This window comes from Castanea sativa, chromosome 2 (assembly GCF_040712315.1).
Source record: "Castanea sativa cultivar Marrone di Chiusa Pesio chromosome 2, ASM4071231v1".
Taxonomy (NCBI): Eukaryota; Viridiplantae; Streptophyta; class Magnoliopsida; order Fagales; family Fagaceae; genus Castanea; species Castanea sativa.
Genome location: NC_134014.1, coordinates 2698089 through 2713126, shown reverse-complemented (window position 1 = coordinate 2713126; position 15038 = coordinate 2698089). Strand labels below are relative to the sequence as shown.

General features: G+C 33.7%; 2 protein-coding genes across 5 annotated transcripts; one reads left to right on the top strand and one right to left on the bottom strand.

Moving 5' to 3' along the window:
- The first annotated feature begins 1515 nt into the window (after nt 1-1515).
- On the top strand, nt 1516-4355 carry LOC142623889 (small ribosomal subunit protein uS13z/uS13y/uS13x-like). Its single transcript, XM_075797370.1, has 4 exons — nt 1516-1661; nt 1799-1959; nt 2777-2965; nt 4018-4355. The coding sequence occupies exons 1-4, from the start codon at nt 1659-1661 to the stop codon at nt 4121-4123; spliced, it is 459 nt and encodes a 152-aa protein (XP_075653485.1). The 5' UTR covers nt 1516-1658; the 3' UTR covers nt 4124-4355.
- Nucleotides 4356-5492: 1137 nt separating this feature from the next.
- LOC142623835 (putative carboxylesterase 18) lies at nt 5493-9211 on the bottom strand. Of its 4 annotated transcripts, none has more exons than XM_075797304.1 (3): nt 8106-9211; nt 6382-6466; nt 5493-5712 (listed from the first exon to the last, which is right to left on the bottom strand). In XM_075797304.1, the coding sequence occupies exons 1-2, from the start codon at nt 9139-9141 to the stop codon at nt 6444-6446; spliced, it is 1059 nt and encodes a 352-aa protein (XP_075653419.1). In that variant the 5' UTR covers nt 9142-9211; the 3' UTR covers nt 5493-5712; nt 6382-6443. The 4 variants fall into 4 exon arrangements, with proteins under 4 accessions (XP_075653419.1, XP_075653420.1, XP_075653421.1 ...); XM_075797305.1 differs by having other exon boundaries at nt 5493-5705; nt 6383-6466; XM_075797306.1 differs by having other exon boundaries at nt 8112-9211.
- Between the last annotated feature and the right edge of the window lie 5827 nt (nt 9212-15038).

Here is a 15038-nt window from a genome sequence, read left to right as displayed (position 1 = left end):
TCTCAAAATTTTGTATACATGGACCGGGTTGCATTGGATTTGAGTTCAACCCAACCCAACCTCTTTACCTTTTTAGATGAAATCTCTAACCCAATCCAGTTTATTGGGTATAGATCATTTTGTCAAGTCTACCAAATAATTTGGGCTTTTTTAAAATAAAAAAAAAAACCAATAAATTGGGGGTTTCAATCAATTATTTACGTCCATTTTTACAATTGTGTATTGTGTTTAATATTTTAAATTTTACCAAAACTAAGAGTCCGTTTGGATAGAACTTATTACTGAAAACTGAAAACTGAAAACACTGTAGCAAAATAATTTTTTAATGTGTAAAAAAACACTGTTCACTCTTTTTTGTTTATATCTTGGCACCTGTTCATGTCCCATGAACAGTGCACCAAGCGCTGGTCTTTAAAAAAAAAAAACGCAAACGCAAGGCAAAACGGGGATCCAAACGGGCAATAAGTCTCATAATACAAAACAGGGAGAGCAAGAGAGGATTGGGTGGGTGGGTGAGGGAGCGTGATTTGCAAAGGAATGAACCAGAAAGGAAAAAATCAAAGAAAAAACAAAGAGAGAAAGATGGCTGTGCACTGTAGCTGAGAAGTCATAATTTTTTGTTTTGACTCCACTAATGGAGGCTTAATTTTGTAGTTAATGGTGCTAAAAATAGCAATATGAGTTTTTAGCACTACCAATAATAATGCTCTTAGATTAAGAAATCTCCCCATCCCAATCTAAGTTATTGGGTAGAGATCATATTGTCATATCTACTAAATAAATTAGGTTAAAAAAACAAAAACCAACAGACCGGATTTTCAATCAATTATTTAAGTCATTTTACAATTTAATAATTTATACAGTTGTGTTTGATATTTTAATCTTACCAAAACTAAAGTCTCAAAATACAAAATAAATCAAATTAACAAATTCTCATATCCAAGACAAATAAACCTAAAATTATAAATACATATATTTTTAATTTTGTTTTTTAGAAACGTATATTTTTAATACTTAATATAGTGAATTTGGTCTGGGATTTTTTTATTAAATTAGAATATGACCTAAATTGCCAAGAGTCTAATATTTATATTAACACTTCTTAGTTTTTCTGTCATAAATGTTCAATGTTTAAATCTTTTTTTGTAATTATAAAATTTTCATAAAAAAAATTAACCTAAATTAAATTTCAAAATAAATTGCAACCCAACCCAATTCATTATGTTTTGAACCATATAATTAAAAAAGTTAAAAATAAATAAACAAACCTTATATACTTTAAAAATCAACAAATCAAATCCTATAATTTCAAAAATAATAGATCAAACCCTCATACTTATAAAAGTAACAAAATAAACCCGAGCTTATTGAAAATTTGAGATTCATTAATATATGTTGAAGTTTTAATTTTGTTTTTTTATATTTAAAATCTGAGGTTTTAATAGGTTTAAAATAAAGTTTTTCTTAAAAAGAAAAAAAAGAAAAAGAACTCTTATAATAGGCCCTCTCTCATCTAGGGTTTTGTCTCCGAAGACCTTTAAATACCATCTTTACAAACCCCTCTCTCTCTTCTCTCTCGCTCCTCCTCCGCTCTCTCATTTTCCAAACCCTCTGAAACAGAGAGAGGCTCACAGAGAACAAAAACCCTAACCCTAACCATGGTGAGTCAAACTCAAATCAACTCGCTCTGATTCACAAACCTCTCTTCTTCTTCTTCTTCTTCTTCTTCTTCAATTTCCATTACCTGTTATACTATTTTTTTGGTTCTTAATTTTATTTTTTGGTTTGAAATGCGCAGTCTCTGGTAGCGAACGAGGATTTCCAACACATATTGCGTGTTCTGAACACCAACGTTGATGGAAAACAAAAGATCATGTTCGCTTTTACTTCCATCAAAGGTATTGGTCGCCATTTTGCCAATCTCCTTTGCAAGAAAGCCAACATCGACATGAACAAACAGTACCCTTTCTTTCTTCTTCTTCTTCTTCTTCTTCTTTTTTTATATATATTTATTTCCTTCTTGTTGATGTGTATGAATATTAGTTCAGTTTTGCATGATTAGGAATTTGATTTTTTTTTTTATATTTAAATTTAGGGTATTTGGTTTGTTGGGTTATGTTTTAAAGGTGTGTGTTTATGTGACATTTAGCATGGAAAAGGCATTGTAGAATTCGAACTATTGAGAAGAGGGATTTGGGTTTTTATTAGATCTTAGAGTGAGCTAGGGATTTGTCAATTGAAATAGAAGAAATGAGAAATTACCATAACATTATTCACTTCCCATAAAGCTTATTTCCGACAGCAATGCAAAACCGGCACTTGCTTGACTGAATTTTTTTTATCATACACCATACACCAAATCCCAGTTTCCCTCATGCGTTATATTGTGAGTGATACAATTGTATTTTGGAACTCGCTCGAGTCAATGAATAGGTTGGGCCGTGTTGTGATGGCAATTCCCTTCCAATGAAAGAGACGCGTCGCAGGAAATCATGTATAGAACCAATGGGTAAGTATACCTATGAATCACCTCTGTGCACCCTGTGCGCGGGGCATGGCCTTTTTTAGCCAATGAGCTTTGGGTTTAATTACGCTTGCTCGCCCATTAGAGAATTGGTGGGGGTAAGATTGTGGGTTTAAGAAATGTAGCCATTTAAAAATGGTATTTTGGAACTTATCTGTTATGTAGTTTATGTGCCTGTTGGTTGTGAAGTGTTGTATTTTGTGTTTGGCACCCTCACTAGCTTGTTAAATTCGGTTTTATGGTTTGTGACAGAGCTGGTGAGTTGACAGCTGCTGAGCTGGATAACCTGATGGTGATTGTGGCGAACCCTCGCCAGTTCAAGATACCCGATTGGTTTCTGAACAGGAAGAAGGATTACAAGGATGGTAAATATTCTCAGGTTGTCTCCAATGCTTTGGACATGAAACTCAGGGATGATCTTGAGCGTTTGAAGAAGATCAGGTATGCTCTTATTTCTTTTCTTTCTTTTCCAACTTTACATTATCTGTTACCCATCATGTTGATGTGAGCTTTGTCTTCCTTAAGATTGAAAGTTTGTCTCAATTTTTATGTTGAATTAGCCAATGAGTTCTAGATCATCTGGTACCTCATCCCCTTATAAATTCTATGTGGATGGTGAGGTTGTTGGTTCAAGACCCACAGCATTTGTAATGTTCCAACAGATATATATATATATATATATATATATATATATATATATATATAATGTTTTCTGCATTAGTCAAATCTCCTGGGCCAGGTTGTAATTTGGATGGATGAGCTCTAAGTCAGTTATTATTGAATACCAGTACTCAAATTAGTTAATGACAACTCTGCCTGTTCAGCTACCCTTCTCCTTGTTACCCATCATGTTGATGTGAGCTTTGTCTTCCTTAAAGATTGAAAGTTTGTCTCAATTTTTATGTTGAGTTAGCCAATGAGTTCTAGATCATCTGGTACCTCATCCCCTTATAAATTCTATGTGGATGGTGAGGTCGTTGGTTCAAGACCCACAGCATTTGTAATGTTCCAACAGATATATATATATATATATATATATATATATATATATATATATATAATGTTTTCTGCATTAGTCAAATCTCCTGGGCCAGGTTGTAATTTGGATGGATGAGCTCTAAGTCAGTTATTATTGAATACCAGTACTCAAATTAGTTAATGACAACTCTGCCTGTTCAGCTACCCTTCTCCTTGTTTTCACTCTTCTTCTTTTTATGAGGTTACTTATGAATGTTTAACCTCCTAGAAGCTTTTGATATAATTAAGCATTTATAAGCATGTAAACTTGTTTGACATTGTGTATGGCATTAGCTTTAATAATTAGTTCCCATAACAACTGCAAATTAATTTTTACACTAGAAACTGCTGCCGTAACTGATGAAATTTACCATCTGATTTGTGTTTTGGCACGCCTTGTACATTGTATGGCCATGTATTTTCATCTCTTCACAAATATTTGTTTCTGACTGGTAAACAATATTTTTTGTTCTTAGGAACCACCGTGGTCTGCGACACTACTGGGGTCTCCGGGTGCGGGGACAGCACACTAAGACAACTGGTCGCCGTGGAAAGACTGTTGGTGTCTCAAAGAAGCGCTAAGTAGTTTCTCCCTTTCTGGGATGTTTGCGAATTTTGTTTGGCCTTTTAGAATATCTTGGATTTAGTATTGTACTTCTCTTTTTGGCGGACTCATGCAGTATCATTTAGCTGTCTTTATGTGTTCTCTAGACTGATTGATCTTGTTTGAGAGATTTTGGTATGTGTGATGGTATTAATTATTCATAATTTCATATAATAGTTAAAGTTGACCATGCATTTTGCATTTTACTTATTCATTCTTCTTGATTAATGGTTTGTTGACCAGCGAACAAGCCCCAATGTTGTTACTTTAGGGCTCGTTTGGTTTGGCTATGACTCGGTTTTCATAACTCATAGCTCAAAACCCATAACTTATAACCCAAACCTCACTTTATCTCAAAAATTTCAAAATTCTTATTTGGTTACATAACTCAATCACATAACTCACATTTTGCTATCATAATTCATATTTCAGAAATTGAAAACACCAAAATTCTGTTATCAATTTCTATCATCCATTACTCAATTCTTTAAGTTTTGAGCAATGGAAACATCACTCGAAAACCAAGTCAAACAAGATTTTTTGGTAGGACCCACTTGTTTGGAAACTCAGTGAAGAAAATTGAGTAATATTACTCAAAAGCATGGTGATCCAAACAAGCCCTTAGGTACTGTGGCCAGTAGTTTGAATATGCATGTGGTACGTACAGCATCAGATGAGGCGTGGCATATGTTTATTGATGCCTGGGATTTTTCACATTTGTGCAACATTGATGATTGTATAAGGAGAATTGCCATTGCTACATGCTAGGATTTATTCAGCCTTGGCGATAAAATGGCAGCTATTTTTTATTGTGGAGGGAGGAATAATGGTGGTCACTGATAGCCCCCAAAAAAAAAAATTGAACTACTCATTTTTTGGTAGGCTTTTCTGTTCTCAGTAATACTTTTCTCTCTTTCGCCCATATGTTTGGAACTAATCTAGTACTAACTTATAAATCTCGGATGAAGAACCAAAATAATGGTTTTTAATGGTAAAAAATATTGGAAATGCAACAATCTATCCTCAAAAGCTTTTATGTGAACTGGTTAGCTGATGAATCATGTTGTGATTAGTGCCCCGAGTTTGATGACAAATTTGAAATTTCAGTATATCTTCAAGAGATTAGCTTGTGCTGCTTAAATTCTCCTCCAAGTTGTGCTATTATCTCCGAGTTTTGATTTAGCATTATTTAAATTAACCCAAATTAAGCCAACTTAGCTGATAATTAATAATTGGTTTCTTATTAATTAACCAACTAACTTAATAGATTCCAACTAACTCAATAGGTTCCAATTAATGACATCATTTAAAGTCACCAAATAAACAAATAAAAAAGGAGAAATAATAGAGATTTAAGAGTGAAAATGGGTTAATTAAAATAATACTCGTAGGTCTTTACTTAGAATGATGTTATCATTCAATGTACATTCGCAAACATTTACTAGATGATTTAGACCATTTAAGTTTGATATTATCTACCAAAGTAATCCAAGTAGTGAATGTTGCTACTTTGTCTTCATATTCCCTCCCAGAGGTTCAGACAAGTCATTCCACAGATCTCTAAAATTCCTGAGATCCAAATAAATATGTTACATGAAAAAAAAAAAAACAGGAAAATGGGTGAGAATATATAAGCACCACATACACAATGTAAGCTCAATCCCCTGTGTTGGCAAATTGCTACATTAATTGTCTCTCTTTAAGAATCAAACAAATTCTCGTGGGTTATAATACTAAATTTTTCACTTTTTTTTTTATTTTTTTTTATAAATCAAATCTACTCAAATTGGAAAGGCATACTCATATGATGCCCATTAGAAACAATATCTGTTTAAACCAAACATTACTACCAAGTCTAGCCAAAAAATCAAAGCAAAACAAAGTGTCAATTTCTTTTTTTGATAAGTAATTTTGTTTGATTCTTAAATACATGCTTTGGTTAAATCTACTCATCTTTTTAACAGAATATCACTTTTTCTTTTTTATATAAGACAAATTTTAATTATTAAGAGGAAAATATTCCATTTGCTTTGTCTTAGGTTCAAATCATCATGTTAGATTTACTAAAATGATGTAATTGAGTTTTGAAAACAAAGTATCAATTTCTACAAAAATCTTTTCCCACGACAGAAAGATTATAGTGTAGCAACTTTTATTAGGGATAGAGAAGCATATGAGTGGCCTTCTATGAGAATTTTTAAAAATAAATACATAAACTACAACAAAAGAAGACATACCTAAATTCCTTAGCCATCTCCCCAATTGTCATAGACTTAGATAACTCTCCTTTAGTGCGAATTATGTGTTCAATTCTATGTAGCCTGTTCCAAAAATGTTGCCATGAGCATGTAATAATAAGGACCTTTTATTGATTTTTCACATTGACCAAGGTAACAGAAATTAGCACCATGTGGAAGCAGGGTTTTGATAATAAAAGTCAGAAACATAAAGATCAATGACCTAAGAAACAAAAGCATATGCTAATTTCATATATGATGCTAGGAATGACAACAGGACGGATTTTTTTATATTTGAATTTGTTTCGTAGGCCTATACCCGAAACTCGAATCTAACCTATTTAATAAACAGGTTTTTTTTTTTTTATGCCTGCCCAAACCCACCCAGTCAGATTTGGGCCCAATCAAAAAAATTGAATTGAAGCCTATACTGTGGCCTAAACAGGGAAAAAAATCATTTTTGCCGAGATGGCAAATTTAGGCCTTTTAACATCCAAATTCAAGCTTGACCCAAATGTCAAATCAATCCAAATCATGGGACCATTAAAAACCTATTGATCATAAATCAATAAATCATAGCTAAGATCATCATTTAATCATAAATCAATAAATCATAGCCAAGAAAGATCACCTTCTAAACATAAAAATAAAAATAAAATAAATCCAACAAGTTTAAGAAATAATTCCAACAAGTTTAATAAATTAGAAAGCTACTAAATTAGTACAACAAGTTTAATCCTCCACAACTGTGACCCAACTCCCATCCTCTTCATTAAGCTCCTTATCATCAAGAATTGATTAAAGTGTACACTCTTCTGGCATAGTTGAAGTATGAAAAAAGGAATTTAGATAGGAGATATTTGTTAACTTCTAGTGTGAACTGGTTGAAAGCCTTGAAGATATACTGTGCAAGAGGAAAAAAAAAGGGTGGGAACTGGTGACATCTTTTCAAAAGACTCAAATGGTGAATGAAGCACATGGGCTGTCATCTTTTTCCTAAATAAATGTAAAAATGTGAAGCAATAATCTAAAAAAAGCTGTGTGAGTGTGACAATAATAATTTAAAAAACAGACAAAGTGAAAGTCATCAAAGCAGAAAAGCAATTTAAGCATTTAAAGTAATAACAATGGATTAAAAAATAGAATAAACTTCATCAAATTATAACTAACAAATATAAAAATACAATTTTGATTCATTTTATAAAATACAAAATATACAATTGCTAATATTTGATTTCACTCTCTAACCAATTCTGAGCATATATTATTACATTTATAGTCTTGGGATGAAGTCAACTACGATGTGAGCTTAACAGTCTTCCACTAATGCTAAAACCAAATTCTGAAGTAACAGTTGTGATAAAAATAACTAAAATATTCATTACAATCTTTTATAAAGTAGAATACTTGAAACCATTACTTTTTATCGTGTCAAAATATCAAAGTTCTCCTTCCTTTTCGATACCCCTTATCAATGAAATGATAAACACGTCAAGATATGACATTGTCCCACCCACATCATTATCATTTGAAGTACTTGCAAACCATACGAGAACTTCCCTCATTATCTATACGGGACTATTTACATCTTTACACACGGCAAGTAAAATAATAAAGATTCTTAATTCTTTCGATCTCCAAGAAAAGTATCTGTATTAAAGTGATTTTATACGCTTGATATTACTTTGTTGGAATAAAAGTTAATAAGAATTGGAAGTCTTACTCTTACATCTATGGGAAACGAAATCCTTGACCTGCGCTATCAACTGGGACGACTGAGGCAATTCTGGAAATATATAAAACGCATGCATCATGTCTGGATACTCGATTAAGCGAACCCGTTTCCCAGATTTCTTCAACCACTCATAGTAACTCCTCTGCCGATCCTGTAACGGGTCGAATCCCGCAACAAACACAACCGTTTCCGGATACTCCAAACCCGAAATATCAACCGCGTTGGGCCCACTCACATTGACTGCCTCGTGATCCTTATCCGATCCTTGAGGCAAAAACACCTTCCAAAGCCAATCAGTTCGTTCCAACGAAACGATCGGACCTTTCCGCAACCGGAGCTCCGAATCCGTTCTCTCCTCTCCTCCGAAAAACGGTTGGATCGAAATCAACCCGATAATCTTAACGACGTGGAGCTGGGTTCCTTCCCGACTTGCCCGGACTGCCACGTGGTGCGCCAGGTTGGCACCTGCACTGTCGCCAGCTAAGAAACATTTCGACAAGTCCGCAAAATCCGGGAGTTGTTTGAGTTCGCTGCTGCTGCGATGATTAAGGTATTGAATGACGTCAAATCCGTCGTCGTATTGAGATGGGTAGCGGTGTTCCGGGGAGAGACGGTAGTTAACGGAGATAACGACGGCGGGGAGTGTACGAGCGAAACGGCGACAGACGGCGTTGTATGCGAAGGAGGAAGGGGAGAGGAAAGTGAAGCCGCCGCCGTGGAAGAAGATCACGACGGGGAGGGAAGTGGAAGTGGAAGTGGAAGCGGTGTCCGCCGTGGGAACGAAGAGGCGGAACCAGAGGTTGCGAGAAGGGTCGACCGTGATGTCTGAAGATTTGACGCCTTTCACTGGGTTGGGATTAGGCCTTGCTTTGACGTCGAGGAGAGAGAGGATACGGCGGTTGATGGTGCCGTCAGACCGAAGGAAAGCGTCGGTGACAGCGGAGACGGCGGAGACGGAGATCCGCGTCTTCCATGGGAGGACCAAGGCATGAGAATCTGAGTGCTGTTTATTATTAGCACTCATTTTGAGTTGAGTTGCAGAAGAAAAAAGTGTGGTTTGTTTACGTGTGCGCTACGTGCGTGCTACCAAGTTGAAAGAAGGGATGGACTTTAGGTAAATAGTTCCGTAGTTGTACTAGTATTGAATCTTTATTTTTTATTGGATAGGAAGTATCGAGTCCATTGACCAATAATAAAGTCGTTGTTTGCGTTTCGTGGTGCACATTTTAATGGGGATGTATGGGTCAGTGTCGGTTTGAATTGACTTGAAAATTATATAGTAAAATAATTTTTAAAAAGGTAAATAGTGTTATAAAAAAAATTACTGAAAAAAAAAGTTTGTAAATCTTGAAAATAGTATACAGATTCACAAAATATCACTGAATCAAGCTTTTCAATGAAAAAAAACTGAAATGTAGAGATATTACGTTTCAGCAATATCTAAACAGATATTTAGTTACTTATCAAATATATTGATGCCACTTGGTCATTAATCCTTTCATAATTCTAATGTGCACAATGCATCCAACCCATCCATTTTTGCTGTCAGATCAATGAGTGGTTTGATAAGCTTGTGAAAAATTTAAGAAGAAAAAAAAAAAAAAACTATCAAAATATATAGTCAATTTACTGATAAACCATTATTATTACTAATTAGATTTTTTTGGTTAAATTCAATTTAGCTAGTATATTTTTACTCCTGTCATCAAATTAGTAAAATTTTTCATTACGTTCTATTAAAAGATCTAATTTATTCATAAAAAAAAAATATTTTGTCTCCAATGCTTGAGCGTTTGGACATGAAACTCAGGGATGATCTTGAGCGTTTGAAGAAGATCAGGTATGCTCTAATTTCTTTTCTTTCGTTACCAACTTTACATTATCTGTTACCCATCATGTTGTTGTGAGCTTTGTCTTCCTCAAGATTGAAAGTTTGTCTCAATTTTTATGTTGAATTAGCCAATGAGTTCTAGATCATCTGTTACCTCATCCCCTTACAAAGTCTATGTGGATGGTGAGGTCTTTGGTTCAAGACCCACAGCATTTGTAATGTTCCAACAGATATATAAATATATATATATATATATATATATATATATATATATATATATATAATGTTTTCTGCATTAGTCAAATCTCCTTGGCCACGTTGTAATTTGGATGGATGAGCACGAAGTCAGTTATTATTGAATACCAGTACTCAAATTAGTTAATGACGACTCTGCCTGTTCAGCTACCCTTTTCCTTGTTTTCACTCTTCTTCTTTTTATGAGGTTACCTATGAGTGTTTAGCCTCCTAGAAGCTTTTGATATAATGAAGCATTTATAAGCATGTATTTTACTTATTCATTCTTCTTGATTAATGGTACATGTATTATGTACAGCAGCAGATGAGGCGTGGCATATGTTTACTGATGCCTGGGATTTTTCACATTTGTGCAACATTGATGACTGTATAAGGAGAATTGTCATTGCTACATGCTAGGATTTATTCAGCCTTGGTGATGAAATGGCAGCTACTTTTTTATTGTGGAGGGAGGAATAAAGAACAGTGTGAAGGTGGTCACTGATATCCCCCAAGAAAAAAATTAAACTACTCATTTTTAGTAGACTTTTCTGTTCTCAATAATACTTTTCTCTCGTTCTCCCAAGTGTTTGGAACTAAAAATATTGGAAATGCAACAATCTATCCTCAAAATCTTTTATGTGAACTGGTTAGCTGATGAATTATGTAGTGATTAGTGCCCCGAGTCTGATGACAAATGTGAAATTTCAGCATATCCTCAAATTTGGGATAAGTTTCTAAGAGATTAGCTTGTGCTGCTTAAATTATTCTCCGAGTTGTGCTATTATCCTCGAGTTTTGATTTAGCATTGTTTAAATTAACCCAAATTAAGCCAACTTAGCTGATAATTAATAATTGGTTTCCTGTTAATTAACCAACTCAATAAATTCCAACTAACTCAATAGGTTCCAATTAATGATGTCATTTAAAGTCACCAAATAAATAAATAAAAAAGGAGAAATAATAGAGATTTAGGAGTGAAAATAGGTTAATCTATATATATAATAATAGGTAAAACTGAGAGAAAATCCAATTAGATTTCAAATTGAAAAACACTTGTATCTGCTTCTAATCTCTTGAAAGTTCTCTTATTTGACCCTCTTTTACAAAATGATTTACAGAAGCTAAAGTGGGAAAAAAAAAATTGCTACAGAAAATTGGAAGTCGAGTTTCAACATCCTAAGATTCACTGACATTACGATCCATATATCTTCTTTTCCACGCTTGGTCTTTAATATCTTTGTTCCATCGAAGCATTCTTCAGCATTACCAAAGACGTAGATGGTCCTTTCATGGATTCTCATTTTTCTAATCTACACTGCATCAACTATTTAAATCCAGCACTGCCCAAGCGTTTGTAAAGCACAACTTGAGGCCCATAAATCCGCCTACTGTTTTAACGAGGCATCTAGAACATCCATATATACTATGTTTTGGAAATGAAGAAGCCACCCATTTCCTTAGATCAAGCCCATCTGGAAATAATTCTCTACTGAGCTGCTTTTGTGTATCATCTCTAGCAGCATGATACCAAACCACATGTATCTCCACTAGTGGAAATTTCAATCCCCCATCCATATATTGTTTAATAGGACTTGTTAGCAAGAAGCATTTCACAATTTGGTTTAATGTAAATGCTTAACAAAACATAGGTGAGAAACTCTAATCACAGGACAAATTCCGCAGCAAACTGAAATCAGAAAAGAGAAAAAAGATAAGGCAAGAGACCAACTCAAAACTGAATTCACATACTCAAAATACCATAAAGGAAAGAACTCATTACTATCTCACTTGTACCCATTCAGCAACTATTCACTTTCCAAAACCAAGTATTATGCCCAGAGCTGGCTGAACTGTTGATACAATTGATACAGGCTCCCACTTGTAAATATATATATATTTATCTATATATTTTAATTACAAAAAAAAATTTTAAGTACTTTTATTGGTCAATAAAATACATTAAAAATGCCCTATTGTATCCTAAAATGCAGAAAATTAAAAAGGAAAAAAAACAAAAATAGTCAAATTTTAGCTAACAAAATTAAATTTTAGGAAAAAAATTCATTAAATCATTCTTGAAATATGCTAAAATCAAAATTAATACCAGACAAATTCATTAATAATACAACATAATTGTCTTGAAATATGCTAAAATAGAGATTATAAATTTCTAAAACAAAAGAAAATATCTCTCATCTCTCTATGTCTCTGCCTCTCCATCTATATTCTTACCTTTCTTTTCTTCATCTTGATTCTTGATTTTTTTTTTTTCTACAAGCTCAGTCTAGCTTGAAATCATTCTTTGTTCATTCCCTTCAATTCACAATAAATTCAAAATTCAAAGGTAACCTTCTCTCCCTCTCTATCTTTACAAATAAGATTTAGGATTTTGATTTTATTTAATTTAAATATTTTAAATTATACTTTTTTTAACCTACTTCATTGCTTGATTGATAGGACAACACGTCTTGCACAAGTTGCACAGCCCATAGCACTGCACAGTGACAGTGCACACTGCACACAAGTTGTGGGCAGTGTGGACAGATTGGGATCCGGTGCAATAGCTAGGGCTATTGCACCATGTAATACCTCTCACATCATTTTCACTTTTTCAAAATTTTTAACTTTTTTTAAACTCTCAACTTTTTTACCTTTTTAACTTCCTTGATCCAATGGTTAGTATCAAAAGTTAACTTTTTAACTTTTAACATGAACCATTGAGAAAGTATTGCATGGTGCAATAGCCCTAGGCCCCTAGCTATTGCACCAAATCTCAATCCAGTGTGGATAAGACTGCACATTGCACACAGCACTGCACAGTCTTCCCACAGGCCACAGCACATCACAGCTGGCCCCACCAAACACTAATTAATAATTTATCACATCTTTTTTTTTTAAAGCAAACTCTTACTTTATCAATTATTATAAATTATCACACCAATTAGTAATTTTGCATCTCAAAAAGCAAAAAAAATAAATTTTAAATAAAAAAAATTCAATAAATGTTATTTAATTAATATTTAAATATAAAAAGACCTTACTTAAATTTTTTCCCAATGCCCCAAAGTTGTTGAGCCAGCCCTAATTATGCCATGTGAAGCTGGCATTGAGGAGTAAAAATATAGATATATAAATGGAATTTGGCTAAAAAGTGGAGTATGCTAAATTGAAATTATATATTGTACAGAATTGTATGTTGCAGTCTTCCCAGGATTAGGATCCTCAACAGGTAAAACAATTAGCTATGGGGGTACTATTAGAATCTGTTATCCACAAACATCCGACTTGAAAACCACAGTTGTTGATTGAAGAACTGTCAAAATTCAACCTTAATTGTTACACATAACAGGGTTATAAAATGAATCCTTGAGCTGTACTATTATTTCAACTTTAATCAGCTTTCGCATCTTTGGAGCTCACTAACCAGTTATGAAGTGGAGAACTAAAAGATTACACAAATACATGCTATCATCATTTGCAACAATAAAAGAAATGCTGAGAAAGTTAAGTAACAAACTATTATCAAAGGTAATAAGTAAATTTCACCATTATAGAATTGTTCACAACTTTTTACCCCATCTCAGGTTAAAGAAAATAGCTGCTTTCACATTCTTGTCATAAAAATTGTATGCAATGCAAATGAATAATAGTACATGATTTTACTTCCATTATATGTGACAGACATGCAGTAGAATATTCATAAATCTCACTCGTTTCAGATGTATACACCATATTAAAGGAAATGGCCTGAACTTACGAATATATTCAGAATTTGAATTATATTGAAACTCTTACAAAGTTACTCAAGTCAACCGATAGGTGAAGGAGCTATTTCTACCTGGATGGTGACATTATGTCTCCAATGTTCCAGTGGGTCCACTACCAAACTCAAGAGATGCACACTTTTTTTCTAAAATGAATCACATCGGGGAAAAAAATTAATGCAAGTCATGGAATTGATCTATTCAGATGAAAACCAGAGTTTCCGTTTTTGGTGGTTTCACAGTCCGCTTGTCTCAATTCTTATCTTCTTTAATATTGCACGGTTGCCTTCGTTGGCTATTTTGATCATCACAACTTTCCCCTTCAATCAAGAAGATTTCTCCATACTTAGAATGCAACAAAGTTTACAATTTTGGTATATTGGGTATTAAGCAAAATAGTAAACACCTTTTAGAAGAAAAGTCCAGCTTTACATTTGTACTTAAAATTACTTCTAATAAATTTCATATTCCTTCAAAGAATTTTTAATTTAGGTATAACTAATAATTATGGTTGCAACAAAATAATAAGCAATTTTACCAGAAAAATAAAGTTGGAATTTTAAAGTTGTGACTTATGAGCCTTACCTGCTTGTATATTATGTAATTGATGCAATTAAAGACGATGTTTCTAAGACCTTGTGTCAAACTGGTACTAGTAGGATACACCCCAAACATGACCCAAAATGGTCACAGCATTGGCAACTTGCCAATGCCCAACAATCAAATACATGTGCGCCAACCACTATCTAATGTTGTTCATTACATCCAAACGCACCATCCGAAGAAAATCAGCCACAATCAAACTCATCCAGTTAATTAAGAGCTGCAGTGTGTGACCTCATCCAATTCCAACATGGATAAAACTTAACTGATGCAATTTTCCCAACTCATAAAGAAAAAATCCTCAAACATCATAAGCATTGGAAACGGACATCTAATTAACAAGACCCCTTTATTAGTACCATATCAGATCGTACATGATGAGAATCACCAAACATACTAGGTGCCAAAAAACTCCCATATGACATGCAATCACATAAAAAATACATATATATCTTGGGGAGATATGCCAGTGCCATCAAATATTTC